Genomic DNA, 17,772 nt, shown 5'->3' on the forward strand with positions numbered 1-17,772 from the left:
AATAGGAATGCTTTCCTATGCTCAACATTTATTAGATCAATAAAATAAGACGGAAGGGTTAAAGGGGAGAATGCAAGCTGCCTATAGAGAGAAGGCTGTTCTCAGGGTAACCAGTAATATAGCATCTGCCTGAACACTTAATATCTAACAGACTTTGCTGCAAAAAAAGTCAAGCCTCCTTAAATATTCTTCTGAAAATCCTCGTTTGGCTACTAGATTTAGTTTATCACTTAGAGTTAGCTGGTCATTTCCTCATAAGCCAAAGCTAAGAAACCTGAACTTGGACCAAAGAGAATTTTCAATCAAAAGTTAATAGCAGCTTTATGGACTGAGGACAATATTGGAATCAAAGCCAGCTCAGATCTAACTATAACTGCTGGTGCTGAGTTAGGAACTGCTAGTAACATATGAGCAAATTTCTTTGAATAACTTCTAATGGTTGTAAATTTCCAAACCCCCAAACTGGGGCTCCATATAACATCTGTGGTAACACCTTTGTTCTATAGATTTCTAGTACTGGGAGCACCAAACAACCTCCCCTTGTTCTGTAAAATCTAAAGTCTAGATGCAGATATACATTCAATGAGGATGCTGTTATCTGGTGTCTTCAAGCCATCCCCTAGAACTGTTCTCTCTGTTTCCAAGGGAAACAGCCAAAGACATTTCCATCTCCTGTCACAAACGTTTGTCAACTTCTGTTCCTGATGCATACAAATCCTGTAAAGAATGGGCTCCTTCAGGGTCAATAGAGGTGTCCAGACAGGAACAATTCCAGATAATATGGTGCAATATGCTTCAATATTTGTTCCTGGAAAAAAACTGACACCCCCCCACACACACACTTTGATCTCCTTTGCAAAAACACAGTTTCCCCAAGCAATAAACTATACTTTCTTTTTCGTTTGGAAACTGCTACCATGTCCATGACATCAACAAGCACGTCTGCAGCCATTTGGAATGTCATGTATTAGTGTGCTAGTATCCTCGATATCACTGATGACAATTAATATGCTTCCCCTACAATATCCATGCTATTTTGTTTTTATTTGTCCCATTGTACCAGAAATATCACCAATGCATGTGAATGATCAGGGCTGGCGCGCCTATTGAGGCCAGGTAGGCAGTGGCCGCAGGCGCGGGGTGCCGGAGGGAGCGCCGGAGGCGGCGCGGCGGGCGGGAGCGCACGCCACAAAGGACCAGCCTCCTATCCCTCCCACCCCGCACCGCTGCCGCCGCCAGCACAAGCCCCCGGCCAGGCGCAGCCACCGCGGGCAGGCATCTGCGGCGGCGCAGGCAACCGAGCGGGAGAGCTCGGAGCGGGAGAGCTCGGAGGCCGCCCGCCACAGCAATCGGGCTGGCGGCGGCGCGTGCGCTCCCATGATGATATCATCACACAGGCCGGTGCGCGCACACGCGCGTGGGGGCACCTGGCCGGCCAGCCGCAAACCAGGTAAACCCTTGCGCCGCCCCTGTGAATGATTTATTATGAATGGATATGCAATTGAATATGGCTTTTGAAGAAGCTTTGCGAAACGGGATGTTTTCGTTGCTAGCGCACCCGTTGCTAACTCTCCCGGATCACTGTTTCCTATCGGAGGAAATCCTGTCCTTCATGATGGTTTATTGCCTACAAAGGAACGAGATATTACATTGACAAAAAGGACTGTATTATGTGAAATTACTCATATTGTTGGACTTACCTGATATACTTACCTTATATTGGAGCACTGGTTGAACCTAATAATTATTTATCAGGGGCTTTTATCTTAATGATTAACTGGTTGATTAAGAATAGTCAAATATATGTACAAATCACTTTGCATTTATAGCACTCGCACTTTATGAAATAATATATTGTTTGCTATATTGGCTTATTCTTGATAGAATTTTTTGGGTCTCTTTGGAGTGGGTTCCTTGGGTTTTTGGCTACTTATCTTTTTAGTCTGTATTGCAATGCAGTATTTTGACAATGGGAAGTGGGGCCACCTTTCGGGAGAATCAACAGGACAGTCACCTCCCCTGCATCAATGCCACATCAACTCTTGTGAAGCTTTTTTTCTTCTGTCTTCTAAAACTGAAATTTAGGTTTTGACTTCTTGCTGGAGTGTAGTACTTGTTTAATGAGAGGCAATTATTTACTTCACTGAAACCCTGCCTTTCTCCCAAATGGGGACCCAAAGCAGCTTGTATTATTGCCTCCATTTTATTCTCACAATAAACTTGTAAGGTAGGTTGGGCAAAGTGTGTGTGACTTGTCCACGGTCACTCATTCTCTCCGAGTGGGAATTAGAACCTGGGTCTTCTAGATCCTAGTCTGAAACTCTAAATACTACACTCCACTGGCATTTAATGAAATAGTGAAAGGGGAAATCTTACAGCAGAATGCCCCCTCATCCCCAAGTCATTGCTCTGAGGATATTCCAGATCAGCACTCCTAGATTAATAATGAATTCATTTTTTATTTAGTCATCATCCAGAAAGGCCCCAAGACTCTAATTTTGGCTTTTTAAATAACAGGAAGCATGGCCATATTTATTTCCTATTTCTTTGTCTAGTGGATTTAATTACTAGTACTACTAATATACTCCAAGCACCTGGTTAAACAATTCCCTGTTATTAAGATCTTATCTTTCTCAGTCATGCAAACAGTCATTATGAATCCCATTTGTCATTCCAGAAACTCTAGAACTTCACGATTTGCAGAGCAGTGAGGCCTTAGAACTGGATTCCTTAGGAAAGGAAGGGAAACTGCCAGAAAGTTAGGTGATCATCTAATGGACAGAAGTCATTTATACTGAAGAATCACTCAATCTAAACCTTCCCACAGAGCAGTCACAGAAGTCTAGAAAAGGTATTATGAAATAGGTCCCCCCCAAAGGATCTCACGTATATAGACCAAAGACCACCCCTCTGTCAGACTAGCTGTAGTTCTCTCACTTTTGGCAGTTGTCATTTTAAAATAGACTAAGGACTGCTGGATTGCAAAAGGCAATGGGGAGAAACTACTCCCCCTCTCATTAACAGTCTGGCAAGGAGAGATCTCTTGGCACTTGCATGTTAAACTGAAAATAGTGTAGAATCTCTGCCCACCTTCATTTTGATTAAGACCTGCTTGTGTGCATACCCAGCTCCTCTTTCAGAGAGAGAGACATGCAAACAAGTAGCTGCTACAAGGCTGTACATGCAACATATGTCATGGGGGGAGATGTGCAAGCTGAGCTATTTATTCAAAATAAGCAAGTGATTATGCCCTGCTGGGTTTTATTTTGGTGCTGCCTGTGCAGGAATAATAATGTGTGTGAGTATACACACACACATACGCACATGCATATGCTACTGACCTGGATGACCCAGGCTAACCCAGTCTCATCACACCTTGGAAGCTAGTCAGAGTTGGCCCTCGTTAGTACTTGGATGGGTGACCACCAAGGAAGTCCAGAGTCACTATACAGAAACAGGCAATGGCCTTGATAACTAAATAACCCTTGTTGATAGCCTTGATAACGAAATGGAAATCTATAAATACTAAATGTTGATTGGACATCTTCAGACAGAATCAGTTGTAGACATTGGATGACACATGTAATGTTACTCCCTTTATGGTTGTCTTTATGGACAGCCAACATGGTCTAGTGGTTAAAGCATTGTACTGGGATCTGGGAGATCTAGGTTGGAATCCCTGCTCTGTCATAGAAGCTTCAGGAGGACCTTGGGCTAGTTACATTCTTCCTCAGGCTAACAGGGCTGTTGTAAGGACAAATGGAAGAGAATATTATGAGCCACTTTGGATCCGCATTGAGAGATCCTTACTCTACAAGGGGTATGGAGAGTCCACTCCCGCTGGTTGCCCCAAAAGGGCATAGTATTTTATCTGTTTTTAATAGATTTTAAGTTGTATTTTAACCAATGTTGTACCTCGCCCTGAGCCCGCTTGTGGGGAGGGCGGGTTAAAAATCAAATAAATAAATAAATAAGAGGGGTATAAATGAAGTAAGTAAATAGTCTTTATTCCCCCCCTCCCCCCCCATGATTCAGCTCCCTTTCTTTCTACATAGGTTAATGCGCCTTCCTTTGCCTTCCTTCTCTATCTATCCCACCACTGACATTAATAACAGGTACACAAAAGGGGCAGTGGGTGCCTAGGAATTGCCTCCTTGCTGTTCCTTGCAGTTATCTTTGGGATAACTGCCATAGAATGGCCTTCAAGTAGATCCTGGATTCTGCACGGATGTAGTCTTCTTCTTCCTCCTCAAAGGTACTTATGATCTCACAGGAGGCATGCTTTCAGCAGCACAGAATGGCAGAGGCAAGTAGGAAGGACAGGTGCTTCCTTCTTTGTCTGTCTGTTCCTTACTGTGATGTGAAAGACACTTGGGATATAATCCTTTTAGGGGAAAACAATGCCCAGCAGGCTGCTACTGTCCACATTCCAGAGGGACTGCACAAGCTACATGAAGAAAGCTAATGCAGGTTCTCCCCAAGTGCAAATTACTGACTAGAGGTTGGAATTGGAAAGGAAAATGCTTGTTCTTCATCCAGGAAGAAAGACTCCGCAGCCCACAAAAGGGAGGGGGAGAGAGAGCCAACAACTTCCTTCCTTCTCCAGGACTCAAATGACAAAACACAAGGGGGAAACAGCCATTATGACTGGAGTCTAGTGGGAAAGAGGGAGGCATGAAGACCCTGGCACTATTATTTGATCTCAGTAGGTCTTATTTCTGAGGAAACATGAGCAGAATCTACCTGCAAGTGTAACACAGACTGCATTGCATTACAGAGCCACCTGCCCAGAGAATGGGAATGAGCTGTTAATGTCTGTTGTATTCTTCACAGTCATTTATCCTATAAGACTACTGTCAACTGAGGACAATGTTGGTGTTGGGTGTGTGTGTGTGTGTGTAAGTCCCTGAATTCCTGCTTGGGAGCAAAATGCCACCTGGGTTTTGGGGAAACCCAGAATTAAATTACATTTTTTTCCCAGATCAAGCTATTACCTGCAGGTAGGTGGACACAGATTCTGGAAACGTTTAGATCTACAACATTTGCAGACCGGCAGAGGGTAAAGAGTTAGTTGCGCGCTTTAGGCAAGTATTGACGAAGTCTTATCCTCTGCCCCTGCCGGGAGGACTAAGATTTACCAGCAGGGGGCGGCAGCGGACAAAATCCTCGGGTTCATAAGCATACATGACAGGATCGCCACGTAGCCGTTCCCAAATTTTGAGTAAATTCTGTAGACCAAGGCTAAAAGGCTAGTAAATTGGGGGTGAGCTCTGTCCACCCTAGAGCACAACCAGAAATACAGTACCTGGCTCGGACTGGGGAGGGTTTTCCCGTTCCTTCCTCCTTTTTTATCCTGTGGGTGATTAAGGACATCTGGGGCGAATTTGCGTTCAGGGGGCGGGACGGCGGGAACCCGGTGTTTGTCTGAGAGGCAGAGCAAGACTGGAAATGTGATGCCGCCTTTACAAGACACGCCAAACCAGATGCACTCGGGCTTGCGTGTGCCAAGGAATGGATCGAGCACCCCTGGGGAGGGGATCTAAGCTGGAGAAGAGCGCGGCCCCCTCGGCAGGGCGCTGCCCGCAGAGGCTGGGCGTCCATCAGATATGATGGTCGCGATCACAACAAGGAGCCCGAGGCACCTTAAAGCCCATCCGATGCGAAGTATGACGGCGGCAAGAGCATCGGAAGTAGGAGGAGGGCGCATCCAGGGCTTCGGGGAGTCCTACCACCCATACTTGCGCGCTGAGGGCTGTGTCTGTGCCAGGTGCTTCTTGACGGCGTGCGGGTTTTTCCTAACGCCTTCCAATCCGATTGCGAGTGCCTGGAGTAGCGCAAGCCTTCCCTTCTGTGCACTAGTGTGCCAAAGGTACTCACTGCAGGTCCTCGCGCGGGCATGTGCATGGGCTCCTAACTGTGCGTGCTGCGCCCGTTCCCAGAGTACGCGCGTGGCCTTGGCTGCGTTTTCGCCCAGAGTGAGCCCTGTGTACGTCCACGCCCTCCCCCAGGTGCTTGTATGCGTGTGCGCTTACCCCGGCCCTTCGCCAAGCGGCTGCAAGCAGGGGAGGCGTACGTCCCCCCCCCCCGGTGATGTGGGTGGCAACAGTGTTTCTTTACAAGCCAAGCAGGAGCTTGACCGTCGCCGCCACAGCCTCGCAGAGCATCGGGCTCCGCAGCCCCCTCCTCAGCACCCTAGTGGCGGCGCGGCTAGACGGAGGCAGGGCGGGGGGCGTCGGAGAGGCAGGCTCGTCCCAGTCAACAAGGGAGGCGGGATCGGCAGGGCGGAGCCGGCGCGGGGCGGGCGGAGGTGCCCGTTTCCCCCGCCGAGCTACCCAAACTTTCGTTAAAGTCAGCGGCCCCCGAGCCCGGGGCAGAGACGGAGTGTCTGCTGCCGCACAGAAGCGCACCCGCCCTCGTCCTTTGACGCGCAGCCGGGCTCGGAGGGAGCGCCGCTAGAGCTGCTGGCGGAGGCAAGGCCGGGCAGCACGGTGAGGGCTGATGCAATTCTCTCGTTGAGGCCAGCCACCTTGACAGCGCGCCCGCAAAGTCCGGGCGAGGCACACGCGAGGCTCGGCAGGCGGCCACCGGATCGGCATGGAGAAGGAGGTAAGGAGTGGACTCGGAGTCTCGCTGTCAAGCAGCGACGGGTGTGCGCGTGCTCGTGTGTCCCGGGAGGGGCGCGCTGGGTTGGAGCACAGTTGCGAAGTCCGAGGCACAACCGCTTCCAAGCTGGGGCATCTGTCAGTGTGGTCAGCCCGAAGCTGTCCTCTAGGGAAGCCTGGCCAGAAGCCCGGGAGCTTCGGAGGGGTCCCCGGGGCTCCCAGGTGAACCAATACCGGGAGACAAGAGAGGTGGCTCGGACTGGCGGAACGCAGAGGGGCTGCCGGCCCTAGGAAGGTGAAGGTAACGGGCGCTTCCCGGGGCCAGAGCGAGGGGTCTGCGCGCTGTAATTTTCCACCCCAGCATGTGCAGGGGAGGAGCCTGGAGCGGCTCCCACGTGGCGGCTGATGTAACCCCCCCTTTCCCTTGCCCGGCTGTTGCTTTTAAAGGGACCGCGCACCTGCCGGGGCCAGGTGTCCCGAGCTGCTCTGGGGCTGTACGACTCTTTGGAGGTGTCCTTACCCAACCGGTGCAAAGAGGGGCTTTGCTTAGCGCACTAGGGTAGCGGTTTGTGATGGTGGTATTGCGAGGGCTGTTCTGTCTCAGAGTTCCGGCAATCCTTATCCACACATGCGCGCATAAGCGCATACCTCTCCGGGCTCCCCATAGAGACAGGACTAGGAATCGGCTCCTGCTTCTATAGCTGCGGGGCGGGGAGTTCATGGTTGTTTGTTTTTTGCCAATATCAACAGCCAAAGTTTAGTGCTTCACAATAACACCGCTATGGCTTTTCGCGGGTGCGGGGGATCAGATCATAGATACGCACACTGGACATTCTCATACAGGCAGAGTAGACTTGAAAAGCGTTGGAGCCATGGAGGGAAATGAGTCCAACAATCCCTCAGTTTAAATCCGAATAAGCAACAGGTTGGGTGGCTGCTGCTGCAGACCTCTGCACGTGCAGTAGCAGATACTTGCTGTGAAATCATGTGCAACATGAAATCAAATTCAGAGTCATAGATCTACTAATGTGCATGCTAAAGGGGCTTGGCACTCACTCCAGATTCAAGAAATGAGACCACTGGATTGCAGGGAATGAATGGAACAGTCAGAATCACTTTACATTCACAAAGTATTCTTCCTCCAGATAGCTGAAGCAACCATCTTTAGCACCCTTAAAGATGTTTATCATGGTATAAGTTTCCATAGGACACAGCCCATTTTATTAGATACATGAAATGGCATATGTGACCTGCATATAGAGAAAAGGGAAGGGAGGAAAAAAAGATAGTCTTTGCCACAAGACTCTTGGTTGTTTTTGCTACAACAAACTAATAAGACAACCCTATATAATCAGTTTGGAGTTCCAGAGCATATGGTTTTATTTCCAAAGGTGAGGAGGAAAAAAAGCAGGGCAGCAGATATGAGCTGAGATGAAGAGGGTGGCTGGACTAAGACCCCCTGGTGCAACCCTGGGCTCATTCTAAAAGGTAGAGATTGCCCTATTGTATACAATTGTGTTGCAGCAGCAGGAAGTTTATATGACTGGTATATAGGGAAGGCAAGGGCAAACAACCCCATAACAAAGTCTGCCAAGAAACTGTCATGATGCAACGTTCCCGCATGGATCAGTAATTACTTCATGCTTGCATAGGGTGCTTGCACCTTTACCTTTTTACCTATATGCATCCTGCCACACTGAGTTGGACACTTCTCAGTTTCTCAGGCTCTGGGCTCAGCTGCTTAAATAACCAGGAAGACTGACCTAGGGCAGCATTCCTTGCATTGTGCTAGCTTCAAGTGGTGAATCAGTAGCAAACATAGCTGAAGATCTGCCTCCTGCTAATGTAACACTTTGGCAGAGCAGGGGCCTGGACTTTTCAAGGTGTGATGTATTCCCACCCCCTCTTAACAGGGTCCAGCACCCTTCTCAAAGTCACTACAGACTCTTCCAAGATAACTTTACCGGCTTTCCCTACAGGACTTCTGATCCCCTTGCAATTTTGATGGATGTCTGCCAAAGCCTATTCAGTTGGCTGAGATGTTATTGGCAGAGGAGCTCCCTATCCTGTGCCAAAAGGGTGGGGGGGAAGTTCCTCATTGCATTGTCAAGACAAGGTAGGCATTCCACTCTTGAGAGTGTGTGGGGTCTGTGACGAGTGGCTCTGAGACACAGTGCCATCTCTGGGCATAGTTCCTCCAGGTCCCTTTGTGAGATGTACCCAGCTCTGTTGCCGTATTCTTATTGCGCTTCCTTGTTTTTGGCATGGCAGAGCAGAAAACTTTTCTGCATCCCAATTCACCAGGAATTTGTTGGCAGAACAAGGGCTGCTTGAGAATGAAAAGAGAAACACCATTCCGGTCTCTGTCTAGAGGAGGAGTAGTTCACTTCAGCCTAGGGGTGGGGTTAGATGCAGTATCACATAATACCTTGCGTGTCACCTTGTTCCTCCCTCCCAATTTAGGATGCAGTTTTTCTTGTCTGATTCCTGACAGCTCGAGGGTGTCTTTTTCATGTCCTTCCTCATACGTAGGACACTGGTGCAGAAAGGAACTCTGTTCCAGCCTCCCCACAGTGTCCTTCTTGGTTGCACAACCTCTCTTGTGACCTCAGATGCTTCTTAGTTATGTTGCATGGCCACCTCTGTTCCCTGGTCACTCCGTTTGTGGCAAAAGAGTTTGCTTTAGTTGTTCTTTCGTGAAGTTAAATTGGCTTTTTTTAAAAAAAACAAGGCTGAAGTTGGTTCCCAGGGCCCTGTTTGTAGAACAGGGAACCAGGAACTGCAAAGAGGACCCTGGGAAGCAATTTCAGTACATTTGCTCTGGGCAGGATCCTGAGCTGCTTGGATTTTTACTAGTCTGACAAATTTGCTGGATGTATTTTGAATTTCTTTCGGGAAATAAGAGCAAGGATATGGGACTAGAAGAGAGGTTGCCATTGCATACTGTTTTTGACAGGGCCTATTTCCTAGTAGAAATGCAGCAGAAGCTTCGCCTTTTCCCTTAAATAAAATTCCTGCGCCCAGCAATTACACAGCCTGAGCTATGCTCTGAAACTTTAAAAAAAATGCACCATGACAAAGTTGTGCAGATTTTGTGTTAATGATTAATTATGAAATATGTAAATCAGACTATTTTGCTTATAATTTTATGTTTGACGTGGAGGGATGCAGCTATGCAGGATTTCAGATTTCTGCCCAGAAGAAATCCTGCTTATTGCCCCCTTCTGGCTTCTGGGACTTTACCATGTACTTTCTAGCTTACCTTTGAATTCACAAATGCAAGGAATTTGCTTTTTAATAAATGACTAAAATCCTTAAAATGCTGAATTCCATACCCAATTTTAATTCCATATCCAGTTTTAATATCTGAGCTTCTGTCAGTTATGTACTTTCACCTCAGTAATCTCCCCCTCCTCATACTATTGCCCCCCATACAGGAGCACATCCCCACAGCCTTATAGATATTCCTTCTCCCCCACCCCTCATCTCAGATATGGGCTGTACAACACACACATGATCACACCCTCTGCTTTGTATTAATCTGGAGCTATTAGTGATCTTGAATTACAGCAGAATCATAAGAACCAATGTCGTGTAGAGAAAATTTCTGGCGGCTTAGGTTGCTTGTTTGTTGTAGGGATGCTACAAATTTTGCTGCAAACATATTCAACTGTTGAACTTACCGTATTCAAAGATGGCGATCCGATGTGAGCTAGTCACTCAGTTCTGTTCCATTCATGCCAAGCAGTTGTGAATGCCTGCCGAACCGGGTTGCACTGGGTTTTCCCAACACTGCGCATGTACAAAGACACTGCTGATTCAAGAAGATTGCAGTCATTAGCTCCACTAAAGACTATGTAGATGAACACTGAAGGGTAGGATGTTATTGAATCACACGATTCATTGATGAGTCATTTATATGATTTGTGAATGACCTGATAGTATATTTAAATAGTTGTCTGCTTAGCAGAGCATTTACACAGCAAATATAGGAGTGTAGTAGAACTCAGTTGGGCTGCGTGAGAATGCGCTTACATGAAAAGCCAGTTGCACTGCTCTGCATGGTTAGTAAGAAATACAGTGAGACAATCCTATGATGAACAGATGAACAAACTGTCAAATTGATTGTCAAAAAGTCAGGTCTCTCAGGGTTGCCAGGTGAAAATGGGGGGTGGAGGGTTCATGGAGGGAGTGGCGCACACTCCAGAGAGCCCCATGTTGCACCAAGAATGATGTCATTCCAGGCACAACGTGGAGGTAATGGGTTGTGCCAGGGGTCAATTGAGTAAATATTGGCCCCAAACACTAAATTGGGGGTTGATTTTTACTCAGTCGGCCCCCACCGCAACCCAGTGCTTCCACATTGCACTAGAAATTACACGGGGGCACTCCAAAGTGCACAGGAGCACACTTTGCCCCCATCACCACATTCCTGCACCTCCCCCCCCCGCTGGCCTGTTGAGTGGTGGTGAAGGGCATCCCCTGGAGGCAGAGGATTCCTGCCCCCACCAGGGGACTGGCAAGCCTAGGCTTCTATTTGCAATTTGTGAACAGTATGTAAGCTGAACTGGTGCTTGTTTGAGCATCCCTGTTCCGTAGATGCTCTTTGATGAATTCAGAAATCAATTGTCTCATATCTTACAGTGTAACCACTTCTGTCTTAGAACCTGGAAAGGCATAGCACTGAGTTATTTGAAGGGATCTGCTGTTTCCTGTAGTGTATGCCACTTGGCAGCTACTGTGATTGTCCCTCAATGAAATATTCAAGGACCTGAGGTTTCTGCCAATTTGTGATCACAATTATTTTCATAGAATTTGACAGCTGAAGTACAGTTCGATCAAGTTTATGAACTGTCGGCTACATACAGTCAGTATTTATAGAAAGTCAGGCGTGAGGGTATAGCAGCCTCCAGTGCTTGAAACAGCTCTTGGCCCCCTCCACTTCCCACATCATGGTCTACTGAATTAGTACACCTGCCCTGTTAGTTCATCCATCCCAGTCTTTGGCCTCTCTCGAAAACCTACAATATCACAGAACATTTCAACCATCTACCTGAAACTGTCACATTCAACTATACTTTTGGATCGGGGAGCTAATGGTACTAAAGTTTCTATTTGACTGCGGGCTCCTAGACACAGGGATTTATGGGAAATGAATGATGTTCTGTGTCATCTGACTGGTTCTCAAGGTCTGTTTTGGGTGCTAGTTTATCTCTTCTCTCCCATTATATGCTAGTTGTGTCCAAGGAAGAAGGAGGCATCCAGGACTCTAACTGGTTTATTTACATAGCCAAATTGCTCTCACTAGAGGCCGGGTGATGAGTCTGAGATGAAGTTTGGCCCCTAATGGACACAAATTTCTGAGTCAGCCCTCTAGGGGGAAGGGTAGCAGTGGTGCCCCCACAGGGGAGTGGGGTACTTGTATAGTCCTTCATTGAAAAAGGGCTCTTTCCTTGCAAAAGGTATGCCATTGGGAGTGTTTCATAACCTTAAAAAGGGTCTCCCTTCAGTTGTGGGGGTTGGATATGAAGTAGCGTCAACCTCCATGCATCCTTTGAGCCACAAAATAATAAAGACCAAACAACAGAATAACATGACTTTGGGTCCCCATGTGTTGAGAGACCAAATGAAGGTCTATGGTTGCTTAATTTTTTTCTCCCCTTCTTTCTCTGCATTCATCATACAAGGAGCAGTTGTCAGAGTTTGTGTTCCTGAGATCACAGTGGGGGAATGCTCAGCTCCTTATCTTACCAACTCAGGCACTTAAAACCGCCCCACTCCACCCTGTTCCCATATGCTACAATGCAAAGAAATCACCTCATGCTCCCTCCCTACTTGCAATATTGTGCCCATCATGACCATATTTAAAAATTGCTGTTTCTATACTATGGACATTTTGGGCAATGGACAGCCGGGTGCCATGGATGTATATACATTCACATACCATTTCTCTCTCTCTCTCTCTCTCTCTCTCTCTCTCTCTCTCTCACGCACATGCACACGCACACGCACACATACTCGTGCTAGCTGACCAGGAAGCTGCTTTCCCGTACTGCTTTATATTGTACTAGGGAGTGGGTGGACAATTTCCTTCCCCCTTCCATTGCTTGGCAATGCCACCTGGTCTCTGGCACAATGGCCGAGCCAGCCCAGAACGTGACTGGGTGCACCAGGGTGGAAGGCAATTGCTTCCCATCTGTGTCCTTGGTGGCAGCTGTGTCCCTCTACATGCTCAGTGCCCTGAAGACTTCCGCTGCCCAGAGCACTAGCTATGCTCTTTTCCAGCCATATGTAATACTTGCAGCCTCTTCCCACTTCAAAGGTGGCAGCAGGCTGAAAGGATTCGGAATAATGGGACAGATAGGGTGCTTGTTCTCCTCCGTTCTGGGACCTTCCCAGCCCTGCTCATTTTACCATCTTTGGGTATTTGTTTAATTTTGACAGTCTAATTGTTGCAGTTAAATAAGCAGTTTGCAGGAGCCCTCGTATTAATGGAGAACCCAGTTGGTGTGGATTTTTCCTGCTGGATATTTAGGGTGTAAGAAGCAAATCTCCCCATTCTCTGACCTGTACCCTTTTTTTCCCCTCTGCAGCTTGCTGTTTCTTTGGTGTAATTTTGCTGCCATCTGAGGTCGCTGTGTAGCCTGGGAAGTATAGCCAGCAAGACGGGACAGTGGGCAAGTGGGTGCTCACATCATAACCCCCCAACCATGGCAGAAAAATGCAGTGAGGGGTTGCTGGTAAGTTTGCAGGGATCCCCTGTGGATTCTGTAATGTCCAGTCTGAGTTGGAATGTACCCAGTACTGCCTCTTGGGCATGGGGGAAGCCATGGGACTGAATGGCCTGGGACAGAGATGGAGCAGTTCCTGGACCTTCTGGCTGCAAAAAAAGTCTTACTTTCTTTATGCTGTGCTGAATCATGAGAATTTCCTGGTTCTATCATACCTAACTGCCCCTCCAGCTGGGGTCCTCTGTTCCTTAAGAGTATGGCCATTATGCATGATGTTGTGTGCAGGTTCCTCTGTTAGTCACCTTTCCCGGCTGATTTTACCTGCCCTGTCAGGCCTGCTTCGGAGCAAGCAGGGAGAAGGAAATGTTCTGGGACTGATAACTGACTTCTAATAACTGAAGTAAAATGATGATCATGGATGGAGTGGAGATGAAGGGCTTGATTGCAGTGGGAGTGAATTGTTGCCATAATAGTAGAATACTGCTACCTTAGAGGACTACTGAGATCAGATTGATAGGTTTTGTATGCACATGGACATGCAGGAGGTGGACCTGAGAACTGGAGTGTGCCAAAGTCCCAGACAATTGGTGATAGTGGAGGGGGTTATGAGATTGTTTGCATTCATCTTGTACATCATGGGGTAGTGTCTTTGTTGGCCCATTGCTCTTTCATCTCTTGCTAATGGTCCTGGAACAGAGAGGAAAAATGGACCTTTCCTATGCCAACTTCACCAGAATCAGGCTGCTTCTCCAAAGTACATGTGACATCACTCCCCTCCCTCCACCAAAGTGCTGCAAAGTCACCAAACGTTGCTGGAGAAACACAGTCTATCAGGTAGAAAAAAGCCTGGTCCCACCACACTGCTACTTTGTTTGTGTTTTTGATTTCTCCATCCACTGAGAGCGAGGTTCCCGGGAGGCGCCTGAAATAGCCTGCACCCCAGCCAGGGGGCACCGTGCCAGCTTCAGGCCTGGGACACATGGGGGAAGGGGAAGCTTGGATAGCTGTGGCATGTATAGATTGCAAACATACACAAGGTCTTGCACTCCGGGACTAAACAGCACTACTCTCTCCTACATCATTTCACAGGCACGTGCCCTGGAGCACTTCTTGTTGATTGCTGTTGGATACTTTTCTTTCATATTATCTTGAACAGCTTCATGTATGCATACACAGAGCACTCATGTCCTTTCTTTCTTTCTCTTGGATGTGAGTGCATGCTTTCTTCCTCGTATATAGAATAACATATTTTAGCTTTTTACACATCCATATACAATGCATTTCCCCACTCACCTTTTTGAATCTAGGGGTTGTAATGATGCAGCAAATTGTTTCATACCCATGCAGTTGAAGGCAGCTTTGCCTGGGAAGCAGGTTAGCCATTCTCTATCTCAGTGAACACAGGTGGTACACAAGGATGCTCCAGCCCACCTGTGGTGCTGCAACCCAGGTTGGCTTGATCTGGAAAGCAAAGAATGAGTGTAAAAGAATTCTGTTTCATATGCTTGTCTGGCAACTGGCTCTTTCAACATTATACACTACTTTAGGAAACGTCCCAGCAGGTCTACAAATGTGCACACATGTTTGCACATGCACAAACACAAAGAGTGCTGCTCCGGTTGCACAGCTTCCACTGTTCTTTGGATGCATAATGTATACTATCTTGTGCAATCTTGCTTTCTTCTTCCCTTGATATCACTTTATACTGCCTTCTAGCTTTCTGCCTCCTGGTCTGGAGCCCTTTAGAGGTATCATTGTGCCCCAGGGCAGAGAGAGTGGGATATGTAGCAGGGAGGGTCCAGCATAGTCTTGCAGTGACAATCAGTTCTGAGTCAACATTTAATCAGTTCTGGGAGCCAGATGTTTTCGGTGGGGCGGGAGGGGAGGATGCTTATAGATGCTTCTAGGGCAGGGAAAGGGGAGTAAGTCAGAAATAACCTTCAGTCATTACCTATTTCACCTACTTTTGGAGGCCTGGATTTGTTCCCATAGACTATATGGTGTCTAGGTCACTGGGACAGCCACCTGGAACTTTCTGGTCACAGAGAAGGAGCTAATCCCCTCATTGAGCTGCCTGGACATCATTGAAATAGCAACATAAACCCATCACCCATTAATCCCCTAACCCAAGTCAGGAATAGCATCTCAGGGCCAACAGCTTCCCTCTGTGGGCCTTGGATCAGCTCTCTCTGATCCTTTTGGGGGGAGTTTAATGATTACTTCGGGGCAGATTTTTTTATTAGATCTCCTGTAACTTGGCTTGCTATGATCCATGCCTAAATAAACAAACACAACCTGGCACAGAATGTCCCAATCTGACAGCCACAAACATTTCCGGGAAGAGAGACACAAGGGGGTGGCTAATGGTACATCAGAATCTATTCATCACCCCCACCACTCCTTATGTTTTGCTGTTAATACCTACTTCACCTTTTTTTCTAGTTTCCTCAAGTGAATGTTGGCCCAGTTGCGGTTGCGCAGCTAGAACTATCTCCCCGAAGAGAATTTCTCCTGGGCTGTTTTGGAACTTCTCTGTCCTAATACTTTCATATGACATAAAGCAGGAAAAGAACTCTGGGACCTTCATGTAAATCAGAGTAAGGTGGCAATGGAGTTTAGGGCTAGTGAATAAGTTGGGGGTGAGTTTTTCCTCTAATAAATTCCCCATCTCTTAACACTTGTTGGAAATTGGTTCCAGGAACCATTATTTGGGGCTTATATGTTCTGTACAATGCACAGACAGAAACAAGGGTGGGGAAAACAGTTTCAAACCAAAAGAAACCAGGTACCAGGAAGGTTGAAGCAAGAAAACCTGTTTGTGTAGAAATAACAAGGTATGTATTCAAAAACTAAAAAATATTAAATCTCAAAGTCTTTAATTGATATCAAACTCTAAAAACCATGTATTTAAAATACCACAATTTGGATACATATGTAAGTACCTTCCCCTAGTATAAACATGTCTTTTAAAATACACCTATACACATGGAAATGTCACATGTTACAGGAATCTTTCCTATGACTCGGTATTTTGATTCCTGTGAGTGGCACTACACAGCATTTGGATAATATTATGACCTGATGTATAAAGAAAGTTGTTGGTCCCATCAACAACTAATATTTGAAATTTTATTTCTGATGGTACCTGTTAATTAGACCAACAGAGTGAGATTCATGAATGAGTGAGTGAGATTCCATGAATATGTTTCTCTTGTATGCCGTTGATGTTATTTTAATGTCTTGGTCAGGCATGTTGTAATTTCAATTAATATACTGTCAGTGCAATCCTAAACAGAGTTACTCCAGTCTAAGTCCATTGATTTCAATGGGCTTAGGCTACAGTAATTTTGTTTAGGATTGCACAGTATATGGTATACAATTGATATATTTGTATAGTATACAAAACATTTCAATCATTGAGGAAGGCTTCACAGCCAAAATGCATTTGGTTTTGGTATACATGTTTTTAAAGCCACAAATAAATGTATCTAGCCAACGGAAAGATTCCTGTCACAATATTTTTTAACTTTTTGGATATATATATATATTTCCCATACTGGTTTGGAATGGGCAGTTGTATGGAGCAAAGAAGTATTTTTTAAAGGTCATAAAGGCCATAGAGAATGGAAGGCCTAAGATACAGAGCTTGTAGTGATAGTCTGACTTTTATAGTAAATGAAATCCTCTATTGTATGTAGAAGTAAAATGAACTCTTTGTTGTCAACTTGCCCCCAAAAATTGCTGATGGGAAGACTGCTGTTTGGATTGATATTTGCTATGGCCAGGCACCTCCAGTGCCCAGAGGTGCCAAGGCTTGGGGTATTTACCTTTACCTGAAGTGACATGGCATGCGTCAGTCTGATGAAGTGGAAAACTACTACAGTTTTCACAGTACTTGTGCAATATAGAACAAGCTGGGCACAAAACTACAAGCAAGCTCTTCTATGTCATTCCCCCCTCACTTGGTGACAGCATCTATACAGTGGAATGGATCAATAGGTTTGCAGGTGTCTGTGTCCCAGCAACATTTTTCTAGCTGGCCTCTGCCCAAGTCAGCTACCCATTGGACTATATGCAGGATGGTGCAGGGCATTTCTGCTACTGGAGCTAGAGGGTTTTCCTTAACTCTAAAAAATAAAAGTATGTCAAGGGGATGAAGGAAAGATCCATTCCTTCACTATAATGAGAGAGAAGGCCATAGGCATATCACCTAGGACTGAAACCTGCCTAAACATTGTTGAAACATTGTATATCAGAGGTCCCCAACCTCAGTGAACCTGTTGTCAGAATTTTAAGAACACAAAGTGAGTGCCACAACAAAGGAGTTGCTATGGGACTAGAACTAATCCCCAAACGCTGGGAGGTTCTATGTCATGTATCCTATAATGTAGGCAGCTATTTCTAAATGGTGCTACTGCAGATGCAAAGGTGCTGCTTCC

General features: G+C 46.5%; 1 protein-coding gene across 1 annotated transcript in view; it reads left to right on the top strand.

Annotated features, from left to right (window-relative positions):
• Positions 1–6,294: 6,294 nt before the first annotated feature.
• Positions 6,295–17,772, top strand: part of SLC6A9 (solute carrier family 6 member 9) — a 57,124-nt gene continuing 45,646 nt past the window's right edge. Inside the window, exons 1-2 of the mRNA XM_054980643.1 lie at positions 6,295–6,606; positions 13,196–13,342. Coding sequence (XP_054836618.1) covers positions 13,313–13,342 — 30 coding nt within the window. The 5' untranslated portion in view covers positions 6,295–6,606; positions 13,196–13,312. The remainder of the gene's footprint in view (positions 6,607–13,195; positions 13,343–17,772) is intronic.

Source organism: Eublepharis macularius, chromosome 5 (genome assembly GCF_028583425.1).
Source record: "Eublepharis macularius isolate TG4126 chromosome 5, MPM_Emac_v1.0, whole genome shotgun sequence".
Lineage (NCBI taxonomy): Eukaryota > Metazoa > Chordata > Lepidosauria > Squamata > Eublepharidae > Eublepharis > Eublepharis macularius.